This window comes from Mustela erminea, chromosome 18 (genome assembly GCF_009829155.1).
Source record: "Mustela erminea isolate mMusErm1 chromosome 18, mMusErm1.Pri, whole genome shotgun sequence".
NCBI classification, from domain to species: Eukaryota; Metazoa; Chordata; class Mammalia; order Carnivora; family Mustelidae; genus Mustela; species Mustela erminea.
This window is the reverse complement of record NC_045631.1, coordinates 25316106-25340538: the sequence shown is the minus strand read 5'-3', so window position 1 is coordinate 25340538 and position 24433 is coordinate 25316106. Positions and strand designations below refer to the sequence as shown.

Below are 24433 nucleotides of genomic sequence, written 5' to 3'. Positions count from 1 at the left end.
CTGGGGTCACTTGTATGCATATCATCACCTGGTAGTTCAAGTGGGGTTGAATGGTCTCACTCAAATGTCTGGTGACTTGCGCTGTCAGTGGGGAGATCCAGGGAGCCTTGACTGGAACAGCTAATCTCTATAGCATGTGGACTCTCATCCTCCAGTGGGCTAGATCAGGCTTCTTCAATGGAGCATTCCAAGAGGGTGAGGGCAGAAGCTGCAAGACTTCACAAGCTCTAGGCTCTAGAATGTACACGACACCACTTTTGGCACATTCTAATGGTTTAAGCAAGCCACAGGGCCAGCTAAGACTCAAGGGGTGGGAAAAGAGATGCCACCTCTTGATGAGAGGAAAGGCAATCACATTGCAAAAGAATATACATACAAGGATGGGAGGAGTTATTGCGGCCATCTCTGCAAACAATCTACTGTGGTCCACCCTCTGGCCACAATAATTCATATACCTCCCACATGCAAAATAGACTCACCCCCTCCCAAGACCCCCAAAGTCATCCAATCATGGCATCAGGCTTGACGTCCATTTTCTCATGAATCATGTCCAGATGCGAATGAGACTCCTTGGGAGCAGCTCCTCCAGGGGCAGTTTCTCTTGATCCAACGATCTGGGAACTAAAAAGACAAGTTATCTGCCCCAACACCCCCAATAATTAATGATGAGATGGGGAAAGGATAACTGTCAAAGATATTCCTGTTCAAAGAAGAGAAGATGGGAAGTACACAGCAGTCACTGTTCCACAGTGACTCTGAAATCCACATGGGTACAGCTTGGGCTCCTTGACTCTAGGGACAGGGAAATTTTGTTAGGGTCCTTGTTCTGCAACTAGGGAGTGATCTCCCTAATCCATGGCTCTTCTCTGCTTTTAGCTCTGCCCTCTTCCCAGCCCTGTTCTCTGACAAATCTTTTTATTAGAAATGACTGGTATTTACAGCTGAATAGCTTTCTCAGTCTGCTTCCTGTTGATAGAAGTTGAAGACACAGAGCCTCTATGAAGTCTGAACTACCCTTTCAGACCCTTTGGTATAATCATCAATACAAGTTTCTTGAAAATGTTGTGGGTTTCCTACGAATCACACTGGGAGATTTACTCCTTGCCCCAAAAGATATCTCTATACTTTGGGCATATCTCTATACTTTGGGCATATCAGGCTGCTGTGGAATAACACCTTTAAGATTCTCTGAAGCTCTTTCCTATTAACTGAGAGGGTAATCTACCCAGGAGTATCTTGAATATTTCTGAGACCTTAAAGGATCTCACAGGTATTCTTGACTTGGCCTTTACCCTGAGGTCATTTTTTACTTTGAGATTCTTTTGCCAGGTGGAGACTGGGAATGAGAAAAAGCTCTATTTTCAAACTCAACAAGCTTGAAACACCTTCATTAGCTCATCTCTCTTATATAGTTCCTTAGCATAAGTAACCAGAAGGAATTAACAGATGCTTTCAACACTGTCTAGAGATTTCCTTAACTAGGTCCATGAGTTCATTAAATACATTATCTTCCAAGTTACCTCAGGCAATTGTTCCATCATTACAGAACACGTGTTAACCTTTTTGTCAGACTCTACTAACAATTTCCTCACTGCCTATCCAGGCTCGACTAACAGTTTATTCACCATTCCATTCCTCTGGGCTTCATTAACTATCTCATCATTTTTTCAGCCTCCACCTATGAGCTAGTCTTAAAGTCAATGTTAATTTTTTTGTTTGTTTGTTTGTTTGTTAGTTATGACAGCATCACACCTTTGGGGTATCAATTTCTGTGGCAGTCACCCAGTGATGCCTGACAAACCACCATAAATTTAGTAACCTAGGGCACTGACCATTTTATTTTTTTGCTCACAGCAATTTGAGCAGGGCACACAGTCAGATAGCTCTGCTGATCCTGGCCAGGAGCTGCTCATGCAGCTGCAGTCATCTGGCAATTGGACTGGGGTAGGATGGTCTAATAGGGTCTCACTTGCATGTCTCAAATACAGTGCTGTCAGCATCCAGGTCTAGGAAGTCTTAACTGGGACTACTCATCTATACATCATGTGGCCTCTCTTTCTCCAAAAGGCTAGAGTGATTTCTTCACTTGTCAGTCTGAGGCTCAATTCAAGAGGGCAAGGGCAGAAACTACAAGACCACTTGAGGTTTAGACGTCAGAACTTATATACCATTTCTGCTACATTCTTTTGGTTAAAACAGGTCACAAGGCTAGTCAAAATTCAAAGAGGGGGGGGTCTTTCTTGGTGGGAGGAAAGGCAAAAATCACAGGAGTTTGTATAGAGAGATGGGAGGAGTTATCATGATCATTTTTGCAAATAATCTCTTACATGCTCTCTTCTGTATTTTTCATCCTTTTGTCTCTTCATGCTTTGGTCTGAATTTTCTTCTGAGCTATCTTCCAGTCACTAATTCTCTCTTCAACTGCATCTAATACACTATTAAACTCTTCTATTGACTTATTTTTATTGTATTTTCAGTTCTAGAATTTGTTTCTTCTTTAGTTTCCAGTTTTCCAACCAAATTCTTGTCTTTAATTTCCTTGGATACATTAAGTATAGTTACTTCAAAATCCTTGTCTGAAAGATCCATTATATAAACTCTCTGCAGGTCTGTTTAAAACTGACTTCTATTTCTCTTGATTTCCAGTCATGTAATTTGATATGCCTGCTTACTCTGAAATGGTATTTGATAACAGCATTTGAAAGATAAAAAAAAATAATTTGAGGTTCTGGATGTTATTAAATGTGCTTCTTTCTGGTGGATAGTGACACCACCACCTAGAACCCCTTGCTTGAATCAAAGTTTGAGTATCTTGAAGCTGAGATTTACTCCCTCTGAAGGCTGGTCTATTTCCAGTTTATTTTTACTCCTAAGGTATAGTGTCTTTAAGATCCCAACCTAAAATCTGGGAGATTTTTGCAGGGAACCTTCCTTAGCAAACTCTAAAGGCTAAGTTTTGTCCTTTAAGTCTTTGACTGTTGAAAACTCCAATCAGCTTTTTAACTGTTTCTTCTCAAACTAGAAGATATCTCTAGGAAAAAAGTGGCTTCAAATGCCACCTCCTCATGTTTCCTTCTTCTCTTATACTTTAGCCCCATAACTCTTCACTGTCTTGCAAAGTCTCTAATGCTTTGAAATAGACTTTTAAAAAATTTTTTGTCCAGCTATTCTAGTTTGTTCTCAATGGGAGGATTGGTTTGTTATTTAGTTAATCATTATTTGAACTTGAGGACTTTCACGTAAAATTTCCTAATCTTAGTGTTCTAGATTCTTCAACTATTTGATTCCACAGTAATAAGTACTTTTAAAATATCTAAAGGAGTTATACTTTTTAAAAAAATTAAACGTTTTTTTTCTTTCACTTCTAAGAGTGAAAGACCTTTTCTTTAGACCCCACGAGGCATTGATCTACCTATGAAATTAGGTAAACTACAAAAGGTATATAAAGAAAAAGAAGGGTAATATTTGAATTCTGACATTCAAAATAGGACAGTGCAACAAAATAACACCTATCAGTTTGCTGTTGAATGGTCTTTAGAAAAAGAAAAAGGCCAAATAGAAGGTGGCTAGAGACACTATAAAGGGTAATGCAAAGTAAAAAATGCTGGGAAAAAATAAAAACAGTGGGAAGCTAAGAGAGTGAAAGGCCAGAATGTGTCCCAATTTTCCTTTTTCTTATTCCTCTTATTCTGGTAGGAGAAAAAAAGTGAGTCAAGTATGTGAGGGTAGCTGTAGGGCAGTAAAGAAGAGATGTTTGTCTCCAAATTATCTCTCTAAGATTATGAAACAAGATCATTTTTTTGGCCTTCACAAGTAACTTCTAGTCTGGCCACATCTCTTAGCTGCAAATCAGAGGGTTAGACAGAGATTTGAGGTTTTTTCCCTAGCCCTCCTCAGTTATAGGATGTGGACCTGCCATAGGGCATCTGCGTGTGGTGGCCATGCAGCACAGACTAGGATGTAGACTGGGGAGCTGGCCAGGTAGATGGGACACACAGCAAAAACTGCAGAGCCTACAGCCAGTTTGAACTAAAGTGAGGTAAAGTCAATCAGAGAGCCTGAGTCTGGCCAAGCCAAGAGCATCCAGATCAGGAGTTAACCACATACTTTATTTACAGTGCCAGCAATAGGGGAACACAAAAATGTAGAAAGGCATTTTGACTCTTCCCTATCACTATGAGGTCCTATGAACCACTACACTATACAGGGAAGAGCTATCTGAGAAACTGAGCACTTCTACAGAAGAGTGAATGACTATTGTTTGAGTTTCCTTATTGAAAAACCCTTACACTGAACTGGACATCGCTAATAAGCAGATAGGAGCTAGAGAGAAAGACTAGAGTACTTACAGACAAAATAAAAAATTAAATATTTTCTGGACATCCAAATTATATAATGACTTATTATTATCTTTTATTTTATTGAGGTATAATTGACATACATTAGTTTTTGGTGTACAACATAGCACTTTGTATATATAGTGTGAGTTAAATCATGTATCTCTGATATACCTGTAAATTCAAACAAATCAAACAAAAACAACTTGTATTCTACCTGTCTGAAGAGGTTGGGGAAGTCATCTGCATTGTTGACTTTTCTGATTCCTTTCCCACCTCCTCCTTCTGAGGCTTTGATCATCACTGGATATCCAACTTCCTCTGCTGCCTTCAAGAAAAAGAGAAAAATGTATTATTATTAACAGTGAAGGAGAAAACTGGCACCTTCTTCCTTTAAGAATGCTGTCATTGGGGGCATCCGGGTGACCCACTCTTGATTTCAGCTCAGGTCATGACTGAGCCCCATGTTGGGCTCTGTGCTCAGCACGGCATCTGCTTAGAATTCTCTCTCTCCCTTTCCCTCTGCCCCTTTTCCTGTTTGCATTCTCTCTTTCTCTCTCTCTCTGAATAAAAATAAATAAAATCTTAAAAAAAAAAAATGCTGTCATTGGTAGGTCCAAAAGTAGTAAAATAGAAAGGTCCTAAAGACATAGGCCAAAAAAAAAAAAAAAAAAAAAGTAGCAACATAGGTGAAAAAAGAAGTCTTAACAGTATTTGTAGCATTAGGTTGAACCAAAATAAAGTGACCATTTTTTGTAGGTTAAAAAAAAAAAAGGGAACTGTTGAATACTGGCATTTTCATATTGTTCAACTTAAGACAATCCTATATACATCAAAAAAAACAAAAACAAAAACAAAATAAAACTACTTGTTTACGGGGCACCTGGGTGGCTCAGTCAGTTAAGCACCGAACTCTTGATTTTGGCTCAGGTCATGATCTCAGGGTCATAGGATCGAACCCTCATGTCAGGCTGCATGCTGAGCATGGACTCTGCTTGTCCCTCTCCTTCTGCTCCTCCCCCTGCTTGCACTGTCTCTCTCTCTCAAGTAAATGAATAGATAAAATCTTTTTTAAAGCTTATATATCTTTTTTAAAGTTTATATATGATTATGCATGCATTCATACACCCACATATCAGGGTATTGAAAGAAAAAGTCTAGAAATACACCAGTGGTGATTTATAAAAGGAAGATGGGTAGATATACTTCCACTTTTTACTGTATTTATTTCTATATTACTGGAATTTCTTATAATATATAGGTATTCATGTATTACCACTAATTTTTATTTTTAAAAAAGGTGTAAGAAGTTCACTTAGTAAAATGCTGACAGCTTCTGACAACACATAAGATTTAACAAATCAGAACTCTCATATATCCAGAAGTTATTTTCTCACTCAACTTTTTATAAAAGATAAACATAACAAGATACTAAAGTACATTAAAAATTAGGAAAACTAATTTTCAACACATACTCATGTGGTTTTTGCATTCATGACATTTAATAATGATCAGGTAACAATCCTAAAACTTTCTAAAAATTATTATGTATCTGTTAAGGAGGGAGGTAGTTAAATCAAAATATGTCCATCTATTAGAATACTATCAATTATTAAAAGGGATGAGGTGGCTTTTATATGTAACAATACAGAAGATGTCTAGATTGTATTGTTACAGCAAAAGTAGAGTGGGGAAAAGTTAGCCAAAATTTAGAATAACTAAGTCATTCCTTTGTCGAAACAGCCCAGTGATTTAGTTTCCATCATAACAATATCTAAACATGTACCAACAGAAAGAAGGGTAATTTCAAATGTTGAATTAGTTGATTATGCACAGTTCCATCTCTTCTAAAATTCTCTTGGCTCTAATCACTTCTAAGCTTATAAACAGAGTTAGCCTGATGAAACAGTGTTATAAAAGCAAGTTATTTCTGAGTGATAAGTACCAAAGAATCAGCCACAAGTGTGGAAAAGACTTTAAAAAAAATAGGGTAGTCCATAGGATATCAGTAAGAAGGTAGGTCTTTTAAAAAGATATGAAGGCTCTAGGCACAGGTCATCCACTTAGAATGCTTTTTTTAAAAAGATTTTATTTATTTATTTGAGAGAAAGAGTGAGAGTGAGTGAGAAAGAGTGAGTGAGAAAGAGAGAGCACAAGGAGGGGGAGAGGCGGAGGGAGAGGGAGAGGCAGGCTCCCCGCTGAGCAGGGAGCCTGATGCAGGACTCAGTCTTAAGACCGTGGGATCATGACCTGAGCTGAAGGCAAAAACACAACCAACTGAACCACCCAGGTGCTCCTATTTAGGATATTTTAGAAGAATTTTAATATCATAAGGAAAATGCTTATACCTAATAAAAATAGGAAAAGAAACTAGGATTACTAAGCAATATATATATAGATACACATTATATATATACATACCGAGAAACTAATTTTATACTTATAATAATTATAAATATGGGAATCTATTAATAAAGATGATCATTTTATGATAACAAACTATGAATCAAAAAAGCCTGAAAGAAGATGCATTAATGTGTTATGAATATGTATCTATCTCTAGATGGTAGGTTTATGGGTAGTTTTATCATCATTTCTTTTCTAGCCTTCCAAATTTTCTACCAGAAATTTTTCGTTTAAAATTATGACCAGGAAAAAAAGGAATTTTAATTGATGAGCAAAATAGCTAGTTCCTTACAAAGGGGCTTCTACTCTTTGGCAAATGACAGCACATAGAGTATAGCGTTTGCAATTCAATTAGAAATATTAGTTATTCTTATTAAGGAGATTACAAGAGGCTTAACTTGAAATGCAAACAAAAGAGAAAAATTAGTTGAGCATTCAGTTTTCCTCTTGAATTTGTAACACACAAAGTCAAACATGAGTAGTGTGTTTTTCTAAAATAGCCTCTTTCATCATCTATTTGGAAGCATGCGTAACTGACACTTCCAACTATTTAAAAAGTGAAAGGGGAACAAACAGGAGAGAACGATAAAAGAAAGAACCGGCAATGTTGGAGAAAGGATCTCCTTTTGCATGGGTTCCTGTTGCTACAAGGATGAACAGAAATTAGACACTTCCAGCCTCTCTTGGCTCCCTCCCTCACCCCTCCCCAAGGGAAAAAGTGAATTGTGTGATTGGTCAGTTTGCAAGGAGGAACTGAGCATGCACAGCTCGACCTCTTCCCCTTTGGGATCAGCCCACTGCACAGAACATATGCTCTTTGTCAGTTCTCAGTGACAAAGAAGCTGGATGGTAAAAGCTCTGTTCCTGCAGAGGAAAGTATGGGGTTACTCAGCACTGCCAGTACCCAGTGAATGAGCAGGTAGAACTCAGATGTTCAGTTTACACATCTGATTGTTGCTACACGCTGAAGCCATTTTCACCAACCTATCTGTAATAAAGCTGACATTTCTCTGTCTGCCTGGCTTCCTGGTTCTGAATTTAAGCAGGGGAAAATGTGAATTGTTTGTTACTCCTTCCCCTACCCCCACCCCCACATACACACACTAACAGGTGGTAGAGGGCAGAGTTGGTAGTCCCTTAAAGCTGAATTAGCCACCTAAGAAATGTTCTGTCCGGGGGGAGCAGTTTGCTTAAAAAAAAATTTAAATTAGGGGTGCCTGGGTGGCTCAGTGGGTTACGCCGCTGCCTTCAGCTCAGGTCATGATCTCAGGGTCCTGGGATCAAGCCCCGCGTCGGGCTCTCTGCTCGGCGGGGAGCCTGCTTCCTCCTCTCTCTCTCTCTGCCTGCCTCTCTGCCTACTTGTGATCTCTCTCTGTCAAATAAATAAATAAAATCTTAAAAAAAAAAAAGCTATAAAAAAAATTTAAATTATTTTTGTTAAATCTAGGTCACTTCCTTACTCTATAAACTATATCTCATGTTCTTAAAATCCCAATGCCATCACAGGTGTATATCATGAACCAGCCTTCAAATTACTTTGTGACTCTAACTGGTCAGTTGAAAGACATCACTCCCTAGAGTTTGTAACCTACCTTCAGCCCATCATCCACATCCTTCACATAACCTTTTTCATATAATTCCTGGGGAACATTTAAGATACGTTTTGAAAAATCATTTTCATGCCAGTCCACACGAAGACCTGTAACAGATAACAGTGACTTGAAAGCTGCTATAAAAGCTTCTGATCTTGTCAATTTTCTGCTATTCCTTCTTTCAAATGCTCTCATATTTTTCCAAAATTGAGGGTATATGTGAGAAAGAGGGATGCCATAAAAGCCTCATCAGTCCCTGGGGTTAACGGCACTTAGCTCTACAGGACCTGGCAACTCAGGTTCTGACCCTAGAAGAAGCCAAGAGAACAAACAGGGAGCAAACTTGTAAAAATGCAAGGACCTACAAGACCAAAAAAACAAAAAACCCATGTCAGACTTTTCACAGCAACTCCACAGGCAAAATATGTTCGATTTGTGTGTTCAGGCCTGCTCCAGGGCCAGAGGTCTGGGAAATAATTCAATCTTTATGAGCCCTTGGAAATGGAAATGGCGGTTTTATTGGCCTCAGCAGAGTCATGATTCCATGCTCCCTGAATGTCCCTGTACTCAGCCACAAGGGGAATGCTACAGTCTCTCCATTCAAACAAGAACAAATTCAAACGTTTATTTTAAACTGTTTGACCCAGCAGTTCTGGAGAGGATATTGCAATCCCCCTGGAGAGCCAGAGTAACAAGAGTTCAAATCTGTTCAGCCTCAAGACAATGGTCATTCCCATTTGAAAGAGCTTTTAGAGTATGTCTGCTCCCTTTGCTGGAGTACTAAAAAAAGGCAAGTTCATACTGCTATCAGCTATAATGATTCACATGGCACTCTTTAAGGGATTAGTCAACTATAAATCATTTCAAGAAAAATTTTATTCTTCTGTATGCCTGGAAGAAAGGTTTACTATTGCCCTCATTTTCTGCATCAAGGGCAAAGGAGAAGTTGAATGGTATTAAACAGGCAAAGCAAATCACCAATAGATAGTGGGCTGGCATTAAGAAAACACTGGCAGGCAAACATTTGAATAAGCTGGTTTTAGGTTTTTCTTAGTGATCCAGGTCACCCCTCAGACAGGTTCAAAGGCCTAATTCTGCCTAAGTCCACCTCTGAAGAAGATTCTAGCCTACCCAGAGCAGATCCCAATCTACAGAACCATGTGAGTTTTCCTAGAGTTTCTCCAAATTCCAATTAAGTCCCCAGATCACTTAAATCACAGCTTAGCATCTATGCATCTGGTATAAAATTTATATTCCTAAGACATCATAAAATCACAGGTATATTGATTAAGCTAGGAAATACAAGGTACCAGAAATCAACCTCGATTCTATTTCTTATCACATATCAGAATACATTTTTTTTAATTTAAATTCAATTAGCCAACATATAGTACACATCATTAGTTTCACATGCAGTGTTCAGTAATTTATCAGTTGCATATAACTGCCAGTACTCATCACATCATGTGCCCTCCTTTATGCCCATCACCCAATACACTTAAAATAAAGACTTAAGCCACAGTCCCAAACATCATACTGAGATTTTCCGTACTTCAAAATACAAACAAGAAATAGTTTCTTACCACTGCCACTCCAGGGAAGAGTCGGGATACCTGCAGTTTGAGCCACTATGGAAGATGCAATCTTATCCCCCAAAGCCCACATGGCCTGGCTTGGAGGACCTAAAAACAAGAAAAGAACCATGACTGCAATATTCTGGCTTCATCTCTGTCACACAGATTTTGTCTTCTATATAATTATTTTTGTATTTGTCTTATCTCCCCTACATTACATATTATGGAGATCATGATCTTGATTAGGGGGATTACTATGTTATGACTTATCTTTGTACCCCTTATAGAACCTAATGTAGTGAGCTCTTAAGCAGAGTTTGGTATGTACACTGAATTAAATTCCTGAAAAATCTGACTTTATCGTTGTTCATGATCCAACTTCACCAGGTTATAAAGGTCTTTTTTTTTTTTAACCAATCCTAAAATAAGGACTAAAAAGTTTGGGGTTCAAGTCTGAAATATGCCCTCCTTGGTCTTAGGGGAACCCAAAAGGAAGATTTATCTTTTTTTTTTTTTTTAGGGATTTTATTTATTTATTTTGACAGCAAGGGGGAGATCACAAGTAGGCAGAGAGGCGGGCAGAGAGAGAGGGGGAAGCAAGCTGCCCACTGAGCAGGGAGCCCAATGGGGGAGCTCGATCCCAGGTCCCTGAGATCATGACCTGAGCCAAAGGCAGACACTTAACGCACTACCACCCAGACACCCCAGGAAGATTTATCTTTAATAGGGTTTACAATACATAATCATTGTTGTGGAAGATCTCTGAGATAAAGAGAGAAACCCTTTGAGCCATATACTCTTGATTTCTTTCTCTGCTATATAGCACAGCAAAAAATCAGAAGAAAAAGCTCTCACAAGAATGTTACCTATACACTAAATGTGAAGGTGATGATTCATATTTAAGGGCACAGTGCTAGGGTATCCTAATACTCAATTATCTCTGCTACATAAAAAAGGCCCTTTCTCCACATATTTTCTTAAAATTAAGGGCAAAGTTTAAAAGGCCAGTGTTTTGGAAATCAGAGCCTTTTCCATATATCATGGAAAAGAACCTGGGGACAGAAAAGACAATCAAAATGAAGAAAGGTAAGTAGGATGTAAGAAATAAGGAAGAGAAAAAAAAAAAGAAAAAGAAATGAAGAGGGTTACTCTGAGAGTTGTTAACTGACGAAAAATGAGAGCCCAGTGCATGTTAAACAGAAGAAAAGCAGAACATGGAGTGGAACACAGGCAAAACTGACAGAACCAGAAAGACAGGAAGAGTATGTCAGAAAGGCTTACCCATGAAGGCGATGCCATTTTTCAAAAGAAGTTCTGGGAGCTTGGGATTCTCAGAAGCATGACCCCAGCCAGCCCACACTGCCTATAAGGGAAGATAATATGATTTGTTCTTAAAATTCACACTTAAAAAAACCATGATAAACTGTGTTACTCTCTACAAGACTCGCCCTACTCCATGAGGTACAATAGCTCCACAAGATCCTAACACTTAATTCAGCTTCTATGCTTGATTCTTGGCAAACTTTTTAGAGAATAAAAATAAGCAGTCCATTATGGCACAACCTCTGAAGAGTCAAAATAAGCTGAAGTTGATATTAAGATTCAGCTAGTCTTGCTGCTCTTTAGGAAACTCAATGCATAGCCTTTCCAGTAGACTCTACAGAGCCCTTTCTAGAAATATTGGTTTTCTTTCACAGATTCAATTACTTTGTCCACCCAACTCCACATTTATATCCAGTGGTTATATTGCCATATAAATCTCTAGTTTTTTTCTCTCTGGGCTTTAGGACATTTACCCTAAATTTCCTAACACAATATAATAGGGAAGAAATAATCTGCTTCTATATCACCATATTCTGAGCTAAGAATATTCCACTGGAAACAGGAGCTTTTACTTACTTGAGATAGTTTGACGGTGCAATGGATAACTTAATCTCTGAAAGACACTTACAAACCTTCTGTCTGTATTATATTTATTTTACTTTGACTCATTCATTTTTTCCACCTCTCTTTTCCTGATCTGTTACATCCCACATTTAAAAAAAGCTTTTATCAAACTTTCAACAAAGATGTTTTATATAAAATTTTAAAGTTCTTCTCTGGATAGCCTCTTGCAGTTAACAGTCAGATGGCTAAACCTGGTGTGAAAGGACACGCTGGCATCTCTTACTTGTACTGGAATCCTTTTGGCAATATCAAGAATTAATTCCACATTTGCATAGTTGTTGTTGTTTGGTCCTCCGGGCACCGGTACATAGTGATCTGCCATCTTAATATATTCTGAAAATGCAAGCAAATTAACAGACACACGATTTATTTTCAGAAATGTAACAGAAGAGCAAAACGTTGTAAAGGACAGATACCATCACAGGTAACAGGACAAACTGCATTAACAGGGTTAAGTCCCAGGACCACTTAGTTAGAGGTTCTGACTTTATTAAGTCACGGGCACTAACATGTGCTAATGTCATATTCAGGAAGCTCTTGTACTAAAACAGCTGTTCTCAAACATTTCATTATGTAACCTTTGAGAAGGGTCTTTAAGATCTATGTATTAAGGATGACATGTCACTTAGAGACCCCTGTACAATTATTCTATTCTGATAAAAAGTTTCAATCCCGACACCTTTTATCTCTAACTTACACTATTCTCCAAGAAAGCCCTTTTTCTGGTGTAGAGCCCAGACGAACTGGGAAAAGAGGGTAGAGCCTAAAGAAAGGTTTGTAGACTGGATGAACAGGAAAGGTCAGTTACAGGCAACTAGAAAGTGCTGGAAGAGAGTTGATCTGGAATGCTGGAGATGGCAGCTATTTGAAAGACATTGTTAAAAGATAACTTCTTTCCCTCCCTGCATTTTTTTTTTCCTCAGTATTCCCTGATATCTCTCTCTTCCCACTCTGGCAACAAATGTAGTAGACCACTACAGCGCGCAGTAACTATACTAAGCAGTTTACATATATTATGTAATATTCAAAAATCCTAAAAGTGATAGGTATTATTGTCACCTAGTTTACAGGAAATTGGCTTGGAGCAGTCAAAGAACTTGCTCAAGGTCCATCTCTACCATATTTATGTTTCTTCTATCTTGTTATTAATTTTTAAAGGTTTCACGTCCTTCTAAAAAAAAATTCCAAAGATACAAAGGCCTGAAATTTGTTCAAAAGAAACAGGTTTTTTGTTCTCTTTGACAATAAAAGGGAAAGCATGTGAACCATTAACAAAAATTAGGTAATATATCAGGATGTAATAATACTATTTTTTAACAGCTGAAATCACTTATTGTCCCACCATTCAAAGATAATCAGTTTATAATTTGATGTACTAGAATCCATAAACTGTTAATCAATCTAACAATATATTGTGGGTATCTTCCCATACATAATAGAGAGATACTAATAGATATTTAGTATTTTAGATATATTTAATATACACTTGATATTTCAATGGATATCTACCATTCCAATAATGTCACAACAGTTCATAATTCATTTAACCACTAACTTATTGTTGAACATATGGGTCATTAATGATTTGGAAAATATTAAAATAATGCAATGATGAATATCCCTGTACTACAATTATACCCACAAGATACATTCCTAGAAATACAACTACTAAATCAAATGGTATCCACATTTTCAAAGATTGAAGCACATTAGACTCTCATTAGCAACATGGGTGACAAGTTATCTGTACTCTAACCTATATTAGATATTATCACTCACTTATTTATTTATTTATTTATTTGAGAGAAAGTGTGCAAGAGAGAGCAAAGTGGGCAAAGGGAGAGGGGGCAGGGAGAAGCAGTCTCCCCACTGAGCAGGAACCCTAACATGGGGTTCCATCCCAGGGCCTTAGGATCATGACCTGAGCCCAAGGCAGACACTTAACAGGCTGAACCACCCAAGTGCCCCTTATCACTCTTTAAAATTTTACTAGTCTTATAAACTAAAAAATCCCAATCGACCATTGTTTTGCTTTACATTTCTTTGATTACCATTAGTATCAAATTTTTCCTTGTATATTTATTGTTCCTTTCTCATTCTTTTATCAACTACCTAATTCATGTTCTTGGTTCATTTTCTACTGAAGGGTGTCATTTTCTCTATTATAGGTAGACACTCTTTGCTGCAAAGTGTTTTTCCAGATTACGATTTGTCTTTAACTTTTTATTTGCTAAATAAAAATTTTTATATAGTCAAATCCGTCCAACTTTTCTACTGTGGTTTAGCCTTTTCTGAAGTTCCATAGCCGTGGGTACAGAAAAGAAAGTTACATTAATGCTGACCTATATCACACATGCTCATGAATGTACTACAGTCACCAACCAGCAACAGTTCAGAGTTCTACACCAATCAGTTTTCTGGTATCACTACTGCAGACATGAAATTCCCTTTCATGCCCTGGTAAGTAGAAGAAGAAAGCATTTTATCTTATCCACACAGCTTGGACTTCTCCATTGTCTCCTGGTTCCCAGTTGCCGTAATTACCACAAGAGAATCTATTCTAGAGAATAGTCACAAAGGAACAAAACTCACCTCAAAAGAGAACACTTGGTTCTTTACCAGAGATTGCACTAATCATCCACATCTCCAACTTTCCCAATAATGAGCACAACATAAAAAATATGCAACTGGGTTGATTATTACCACCCTCACTGTCAAGCATGCCTGCTCCCCCCAACTCCAGGTCTCAGATGATGAAGTCCTCTCCTCATGTGAAGAACCAACTCTTCCATCTAAGGCTCCTTCTTCATAATCTTTTAAATTACAAAAGTAATGTGTGTTTTATACTGGATTCCTATGATGACTGCACAATGGTACAAATTTACTAAAACTCATAGAAATGTGAACTTTTTATGGCATATAAATTATATTCAGTAAAGGTACTAAAATAATTAACATAATAGAAAGGTTAGAAAAAAGGAAAAATTATCCAAAATATTAATTCCTTAATTCAATAACACTAGTATTATAATCCTTTCCAGAGATCTAATTTTCAAATAACTTTTAACGAAATTATAAAATTGTATAAAATCTTTTTTTTTTTAAAGATTTATTTATTTATTTATTTATTTGACAGACGGAGATCACAAGTAGGCAGAGAGGTAGGCAGAGAGAGAGGGGGGAAGCAAGCTCCCTGCAGAGCAGAGAGCCCAATGCGGGGCTCGATCCCAGGACCCTGAGATCATGACCTGAGTCAAAGGCAGAGGCTCAACCCACTGAGCCACCCAGGCACGCCAAAATTGTATAAAATCTTTGTAAAAAAGTTGAAAAAAGCAGAAAGAGAAATAAAAACACCCCAAAATACCACCCTGAAAGACAACTGGTATTGCTGTTGGTATATGCCATTAGCCCTTTTCCTGACTATATGCAATGTATTTTTTCCCTATTATTGTATCACCCTGTAGCTAACTTTTTTCTTTGCAATAGTGATGGACAGACACACTGTCTGTTCCCATGATCCCAGTTTCTAGGTCTTTATACCTTAAGGAATCCCCCTTTCCTTGGGTGTGACCAGGATCTATGAGTTGTTTCTAGCCAAGAGAATATGGCAAGGACAATAAGAAAGTACCTGATCTTACTAAAAGGCTTTGCCTTGCTGGCTTTAAGGTAGCAGGCAGTCATTTTGGGATGGCCCACATGACAAGGAGTCAAGGGTAGTTTTTTGCTAATGACTGGCTAAACATTCAGGCCCTCAATCTGATAGGCCATAGAAAACTGAAAGCTGAGTTTGAAAGTAGATCCAGCTGGGGCGCCTGAGTGGCTCAGTGGGTTAAGCCTCTGCCTTTGGCTCGGGTCATGATCTCGGGGTCCTGGGATCAAGCCCTGTATTGGGCTCTCCACTCAGTGGGGAGCCTGCTTCTCCCCCCAACTCTGCCTGCCTCTCTGCCTACTTGTGATCTCTCTCTCTGTGTCAAATAAATAAATAAAATCTTAAAAAAAAATAGATCCATCTGAGTTTGAAAGTAGATCCATCCCCAAGTCAAGCCTCAGACGAGATTGCAAACCCAGCTGACAAGTGACTGCAGTCTTGTGATAACCTGAAGCAGAAGACCCAGCTAATAAGACATGCTCTGACCTACAGAAACTGGGAGCTGCTGACTGTTGCCAAGTTTATGGTAATATTGTCACACAAAATAAATAATGTAGCAATATTAAACTGCATTTCAGACCAAGAAATCTAATTCCACAACATATTTTTTTAATGTCTGCATGGTACTTCACATTATTAGTGTTGCACATTTTATGCAACTAATGCACCCATGTTGGACATTTAAGTTACTCCTAGTTTCACATTATTTAATTTTTTTAAGATTTTATTTATTTATTTGACAGAGAGAGAATGAGAGCACAAGCTGGGAGACAGAGGGAGAGGGAGAAGCAGGCTCCCTGTTAAGCAAGGAGCCCAATGTGGGGCTCCATCCCTGGACCCTGAGATCATGACCTGAGCTGAAGGCAGAGGCGTAACTGCCTGAGCCACCCAGGCATCCCAGTTTCTCATTTACTTTAAATAACACTACAATGAATATACATCCTTGTATGAATACATCTACCGCATTAGACTTTTTTGTTCTTCAGAATAAAAAGCAGGGAATATGCTTATTTTTGTCCACTTGTGCTCTAGACTACACCCACTTCCGCCTCCTCCGGGTCCCTGTATGCCTCCATTCCTTTCCCTCTTTGGCTCCTTCCTCTCAAATGCTAAACAGTCCCAAGTCTCTTTCACTCTTAAAAATAAAAATCCTTGGGACACCTGGGTGGCTCGGTTTCTTAAGCCACTGCCTTCGGCTTAGGTCATGATCCCAGGATCCTGGGATCGAATCCCGCATCGGGCTCCTTGCTCAGTGGGGAGCCTGCTTCTCTCTCTGCCTCTGCCTGCCGCTCTGCCTGCTTGTGTTCTCTCTCTCTCTCTCTCTGACAAATAAATAAATAAATAAATAAATAAATAAATAAAATCTTTTAAAAAATAAAAATCCTCCATTGGAGAAGGTATGAGCTATGGTGAGTGCTGTGAAGTGTGTAAACCTGGTGATTCACAGACCTGTACCCCTGGGGCTAATAATACATTATATGTTAATTTTAAAAAAATTATAAAAAATAAAAATCCTCCCTGACCCTTAATTTTTCTTTAGTTACTACCTTTTCTTCTTCCCTTCTCATTAAAAATTCTTTTAAAAAAAAAAAAAAAAAAAAAAACTTGTCTGTATTAGCTATCTCCATGTAACTTTCCACTCATTCCTTAACATCTTGTATTATAATGTCTGCACACTCACATTGTTCCACTGGACTATTCTCAAAAATGCTACCAATGATTTCCTATTCCTACTTCACTGGATTGCCAACTCATTTGGCCCTTCCTTATGGAAATTCTCTTTCTTCTATCTTCTGTTTCTTCTGTCTCCAGTCATCTGTTCTCAGCACTGTTTATGGGCCAATCTTCCTGAGTCTATACCTAAAATTTTACTCTTCTATAAAATTTCATCCTTAGCCCTCTTTCTCTTCATTTTCCATCAGTTCTTTGGGCGGGGCAGGGGTAGTGTTAACTACTATATGTTTGCTGATAATGTAGCCTCTTAGTTTCCAGCTCTCATTATTTCTAAGTTCTGAAAGGATATATTCAACTTTTTACAGGATTTATATGATCTGTTTATATCAGAAGTACTCCCAATCTCATCTGTCCACCCTGCAAAAAACCTTCTTCTTCTGGCTCCATTATTATTTAGCTCTTGTTGATGATCCTATCATCTGCCTAGTCAACCAAATTAGAAACCTAACAGTAATCATCAACTCTTCCCTCTATCACCATATCTTGCCAATTTTACCTCCCCAGCCTCTAAGCCATCTCAGCCTCATTATGTTCTGTAGCACTGCCTTCCACAAATGAATCTTCCAAGACGCTATACAAATTGTCCATCTAACTGCTATGTTTCAAGCAAAGAAAAAGTACCTTTAAGAGATACACACTAAAATACTTACAGATGAAATAATATATCTAGGATTTTCTTCAGAAATTATGTGTGTAGTGGGGAGGTGAAAGTACTGATGAAACAACACTGGCCACGAGTTGCTGCTGGATGATAGGTAAATGGGAAGGAATTCATTGTACGTTTCTACTTTTGAATTGTTAAAAACAACAACTAATCCATTCAAAATGCTAACCCTTTAATGTCCAACACACAGACACACCACACCCACACATCCCTAAAAAATTTAAGTCTATGCTCCTAAGGATGAAAATCAGGACCCTTCTTGAGAAATAGTAAATCACATCTTGTACTTTAACAAGTATACCTGTAGTTTCCAGCAAACCATTGTGTCATGCCTTCATACATTTGCATAGACTGTTCTTTCTTCCTGCAACACCCTGCCTGGAATGTCCTGTTGATTGCTTCACTAACTCTTGCCATTCTTGGCTAGGCATAACTTCTTTCAGAAAGCATTCTCTTAACCCTGCTACCAAAAGCAAAGGTTAGAGGTAAGATGCCTCAGCTCTGTTCTCACAGTACCCTGTTCATATTTCTTTTAGCACTTACCTCACTGTATTGAAATTATTTGCTTCCTAGAACAAGATTACATTTTATTCACCTATGGGTCTCCATATGCACTGAGTAAATGAATAAATGAATTAGGAGTACCAGATAGAAATAGATGGGGGGAAAGAAATCACACAAGGTAGTTTAATGTTTATTACAGACAATTTCATCTTTATAACTATACTGTAAATTAGACATTATGATCTTCCTTTTACAGATACAATTGTGGTTCAGAGAAGTTAAAGGGTCAAACTAAATGATTCCACATAATAACATATGCTTTCCAATAAAATGGTACCTTATCTGTTTCTAAATAAGATGATATAATAATCCCTACTCCTTAAGAATAGTCTTAATATCATAGTCTCAATAGTGAGAGAACATACACAGACCAAAATAGGTTTAAAAAGATAGCTCTTTAAGGAACTAATGCTATCTGTGGGTACTCTACCTTAGAGATTATATTTTAGTGATAAAAAGTACAGAGAGCAAAGACTAGCCATACCCTCTCACCTATACTAATAGTCTTTATCTACAACTCTCAGATGGAGGGCCATCTGAGGAGAGAGAATATGTAGAAAAGTTGCAGGATAAAACCCACTTGGGTCCCTCAAGAGGGGGGAAAAAAAGAACCTTAATCCTAAGATTCTCTAAAATTCAATGTAGCTTAGCTTAGGGAAATAGCCATTTCCTTCCAAATCTTTCTACTTACACATGCTAAAGTATGTAGCTTAGCAAATACTTGACACTAGAAGAGCATACACCTGGAAACCGCAATCAACACTGGTTAAATTTCTACTTATTTTTACTTAGAACACAGGAGACTGTGTTGAGGTTCAATACAGTAGAATCACTTGTATATGCCTATTACTGACACTTTTTTAAAGAGAAATGCTTGGGTTTGGGAATCCTCCTAAGTTAATAGACTCCTACTTAAGACTTTGCTATTCCAATCTTTATGCTCAAGGGTGATGCTTTCTTTTCTTTTCTTTTTTCTTTTTTAAGATTCTATTTATTTATTTGAGAGAGCATGAGCACAAGTGGGGAGAGGGGCAAAGGGAGAAGGATAAGCAGACTTCCTGCTGAGCAGAGAGCCCTACACAGGGTTTGATCTCAGGAGCCCTGGATCATGACTTGAGCTGAAGGCAGCAGCTTAACCAACAGAGCCACCCAGGCACCCAAGGGTGATGCTTTCTTAATGATAATCACTCACCTGCATTGGCTTTCAGGTCTTCAGGTGTTACCATAACAACAAATCGGATTGCACGTTCATTTCGAAACATCTCATAAGACCATCGGCGGATAGACCTCATGCATTTCACTGCTGCAATGCCATTGTTGGCGATAAGAACCTGGGAGAGTGGTGGGATGGGAATTGGAGAAAAGTAGAAAAGGCAGGCAATGACGAAGGAGAAGAAATGAGACCATTTCTGTAGATCTCTGGCTTTCTCTGGAAAGCCAGATTTTCAATTAGGAATTTATGTTGCTAGTCTTGGCAGTTAGGAACCAGCTCCCACATGATCAAGGGATATTTTAAAATGTTAGCTAAGCAAATACTTTAATATGTGCCAACTAAAAGTTACGCTTTCTATCTTCATTTCTTGAAGGGGGAAATTCACAATTTTTCAAATCTTGTGAGTTTGTGAATTACTCTACCATACCTGTTAGGGGAACACAAGACAAACTTCAGAGGGATGATGTATTAAGGAATGGAGGACGACTGAACAGCATAATGTCATGCACTATTCTCTGTTATACTGAACAAGGCGCAGAACTCTGAACACATGTAAGAACACTGGCACCAACCACTCTCTCTCTCCCCAAAATGTTGAGCCCTAAATGCCTTAGAATTGTAGAGACTGCCTTACAAAGAATGGTCACAAGAAAAAGAGAAGAATAACCAATGATCCTGAGACATCACTGTAAACAAACCTCTCCTGACCTGTCTTGCAATCATGGCCCCGGGATAAGAGTGGCTGGAGGTAACACCATCTGTCTTTATTGGAAGGTTAACAGAAGCACGCCATTGGAGCAACACTGCTAAAGTGGGAGTATAGGTCCCCACGCTTTATTCTTATAATCACCTCCATCTCTTTCAGCCAAGTTGTCCCACCAGCTCGGACGTGGTTTAGATAAAAGGGGCACAGAATTACTCCTAATGTTTCAAAATATTTGTAATCTCTTTAGGTATTTCATACGGTATATTCCCTCTAAACACCTCAAATATCTGCTGGAAGCCATTAAATCGCAGTGCATCAAACTATTCAAGCCTTCTGTTCTAATCCCTCCACTCCCTTAGCTCTCACTCCAATGCAGTGACATATCTCTTCACCACTACCCCACAAGCTAATCTGTTTCTCAGACCCTCTCACAGTGGGGCAGCCCAACCCCATAAAATCGCAGGACCTTTTAAAAAGAACCGTTTGACCACCACTTCAACTTTTTAATTAGCTCTGCCTAAATTATCCATGGTAAATACATAGAAAACAGTGAAATTCACAGGACATCATGGAGGCAGAGAGGTTAATTCTGCACAAAGAGGCAGTCTCTGAAAATTCAAATGCCGGTTTTGAGCAAATCTAGATGACGAGTCTAGGCATTGAATCTCATGAGCTTTTGAAAAAAATAATTCAGCAAGTTATAACTTACCTTCTCAATCACTTTATTCCCCCCAAAACGGGTAACAAATTCTGCTGGAGAAGCTACAGTGAAATCTCGCTGAGAGTCTATTTTCTTTCGGTCTCGACCTTGCTTTACTAGATGCAAGCCAGACATGCTGGACCTGTAAAAATAGAGAAACCATGGAAGTCTAAAGATAGATAGGATTTTTTTCACACCATCTATCTCCCCTGGAGATCTGCTTTTCACGACCATACTTCCAACAGCACTTCCAACAGCACCCTTGTGAAGACTGCACACGTACAGATCACATACTTTTTGAACAGAAGAGGAGAAGAGAAAAAGATCTTTGATTATGGAAATTTAAGAAAAAAAAATTAAGTGTTCTTGGATAATATTAAGGCTTACCAACAGATGCCATCACAAAGAGACAGGTAAAGGACAGGATGAAATGAGATGGTAGAGATAAGAGACTGGGAAAGCTGAGAAAACAGCAAGGCTCTTGTTGGATTACGATCTTTGCACACAGATGACCTTCACCTCTGTATCTCTAGCCTCCATTTTTCTTAGGAGGCTAAACTTTTAACTATCTACTAAGCGGTTTATTTGTGTATTACATAGGTATTTCAAAATTAGTAACTCCAAAACTAAATATAAGGCAGCATAATAGATTGTATTTCAATTACAAGACATTCTTCCTTTAAAAAAAAAAAGAAAAAAGAAAGAAGAAAGAAAAGAAAAGAAAAAAACTTTAAAAAATACCTGAAATCAGGGGCGCCTGGGTGGCTCAGTGGTTAAGCATCTGCCTTCTGCTCAGGCCATGATCTCAGGGTCCTGGGATCTATGGGACCTATGTCGGCCTCCCTGCTCAGTGGGAAGTCTGCTTCTCCCTCTTCCTTTGCCTCTCCTCCCCAACTTGTGCCCATGCTCTCTCCAATAAATAACTAAAATCTTTAAAAATATATATATCTGAAATTGATGTGTATCTTACAAGTGATGGTGTGCTTTATTTAACTGGCAGTATTTTTTTTTTTTTCTGAGTGGCCATAATGGTCCCTTAACAATCAATAGCATGTTCAGGATAGATGAAAGATGCAGTAGAAACCCAGGCCTGCGGTTAAACCCAGACCCGCCCACTTAATAGCTCCAATGACATTAAGCAAATAATTTAACCTTGCTCAGCTTCAGTTTTCTCTTTGCAGAATACACATAGTATACAATGTTCTGGTTATTTACCTACTGTCTCTCTGCTCCAAGCTCATCTTTTTATTCTCTGCTCTGTGACAACAAAGCTAAGACTCTGCAAACCTGTTTAGTTCTACCAATGAGAAGGCAGGATGGTAAGAATAGTGATTTCATTCTTGTTTTCTAGCTTTTATCATCAGTGCTCCACAGTAAGAGAGAGCTAATTCTGGCCTCTAGCATCTTTCAACATTCCTGGTGAGAGCCTCACTGCATCCATTAGAGGTACAAGCAGCAGCAGATTATGGCTCCTTGGCAGAGTCCCAGCCTTGCCATGCTCACTCATCCTCTGGACTACGCCTGGGCCTATCAATCAAGGGTCTGTCCAGCCAGGCTTCCACCTGCTCTGAGCACCAGCTACTCAAAGCTCCCTCTCAGAGGTGCAAGTACTGGTCCCCATGGACCTTCCTTCAAACTCCTACATTCTGGTAACCCCACCTCTTCCTTTTTGTTCTCCCAGCCCTAGGGGGTTGGTAGCTGCTTCATGCAAGTATTAATTTGAGGCTATTTCAGAAAACACCCAAGTCACCAGTCCTCATTATTGAATGTCCACTGTTTATAAAACTTAAGGCAGTTACTCCTTCCCTGACTGGACCTTGACTGACAGACCCTCTTTGAAAAGGTGTTTTGGGGGTTCAATGAGGTAACAGCTTTAACCAAGCACTTGTACACACTCTTCAGTGGACAGCCGTTTTCTTATTCCCACCTTTTCTTCCTTTCTCCTGCACTCTGACCTCGATGCTGCAATAATTTCTTTTCAAAATATGGGGCACCTGGGCGGCTCAGTCAGTTGGATGTCTGCCTTCGGCTCAGGTCATGATCCCAGGGTCCTAGGATGGAGTCCCTCATCAGGATCCCTGCTCAGCAGGGAAACTGATTCTCCCTCTGCCTGCCACTCCCCCTGCTTATGGTTGCTCTCTCCGACAGATTTTAAAAATCTTTTTTTAAAAATTTATTTTCAAGGGGCGCCTGGGTGGCTCAGTGGGTTAAGCCGCTGCCTTCGGCTCAGGTCATGATCTCAGGGTCCTGGGATCGAGTCCCGCGTCGGGCTCTCTGCTCAGCAGGGAGCCTGCTTCCTCCTCTCTCTCCCTCTCTCTGCCTGCCTCTCTGCCTATTTGTGATCTCTCTCTGTCAAATAAATAATAAAATCTTTAAAAAAAAATTTATTTTCAAAATAAAAGGGTATAATTAAAATCTTCCCACAAATACCAGGTCCAAATGGTTTTATTTTTTATTTTTTTTTTTAAAGATTTTATTTATTAATTTGACAGAGAGAAATCACAAGTAGACGGAGAGGCAGCCAGAGAGAGAGAGAGAGGGAAGCAGGCTCTCTGCTCAGCAGAGAGCCCGATGCGGGACTCGATCCCAGGACTCTGAGATCATGACCTGAGCCGAAGGCAGCGGCTTAACCCACTGAGCCACCCAGGCGCCCCCAAATGGTTTTAAAAGATAAGTTTTATCAAACTTGTAAGGGCAGTAGTCTACCAAATTTCCAGACAATAAGAAAAGAAGTTAAGGGGCGCCTGGGTGTCTCAGTGGATTAAAGCCTCTGCTTTCGACTCAGGTCAGGATCCCAGGGTCCTGGGATCGAGCCCCATGCCGGGCTCTCTGCTCAGCAGGGAGCCTGCTTCCTCCTCTCTCTCTGCCTGCCTCTCTGCCTACTTGTGATCTCTGTCTGTCAAATAAATAAATAAAATCTTAAAAAAAAAAAAAAAAAAGAAGTTAAACTCCTCAGCTAAAGTAACATTAATACCAAAACCAGACAAACCTGTCATGTAACAGGAAAAACCAGATGCATTTTATTCATGACTACAAACGTAAAATTCCTAAATATAAGTTTCTAAATAGTAGAGTACTGGTGCAAGGATAGGCAAAATATTAGTAAAAAATATTACTCCATGACCAAGTTGAATTTGTCCCAGGTATGCGAGGCTGGTTCAATTTTAGAAAAATCCATAAATGGGGGCACCTGGGTGGCTCAGACAGTTGAGCATCTGCCATCAGCTCAGGTCATGAACCCAGTGTCCTGGGATCAAGCTCCACATCAGGCTCCCTGCTCAGGAGGAGCTTGCTTCTCCCTCTCCCTTTGTCCCCCTTCCTCTGCTCATGCCCTCTCTCTCTCAAAT

General features: G+C 39.0%; 1 protein-coding gene across 9 annotated transcripts in view; it reads right to left on the bottom strand.

Moving 5' to 3' along the window:
• Positions 1–24433, bottom strand: part of ACACA (acetyl-CoA carboxylase alpha) — a 285383-nt gene that overhangs the window by 169756 nt on the left and 91194 nt on the right. For all 9 annotated transcript variants that reach the window (XM_032319427.1, XM_032319429.1, XM_032319428.1 and 6 more), the window contains 7 exons: positions 21096–21228; positions 19660–19798; positions 12080–12189; positions 11191–11272; positions 9919–10017; positions 8336–8442; positions 4555–4665 (listed from right to left, as the gene is read on the bottom strand). In XM_032319427.1, coding sequence (XP_032175318.1) covers positions 4555–4665; positions 8336–8442; positions 9919–10017; positions 11191–11272; positions 12080–12189; positions 19660–19798; positions 21096–21228 — 781 coding nt within the window. The remainder of the gene's footprint in view (positions 1–4554; positions 4666–8335; positions 8443–9918; positions 10018–11190; positions 11273–12079; positions 12190–19659; positions 19799–21095; positions 21229–24433) is intronic.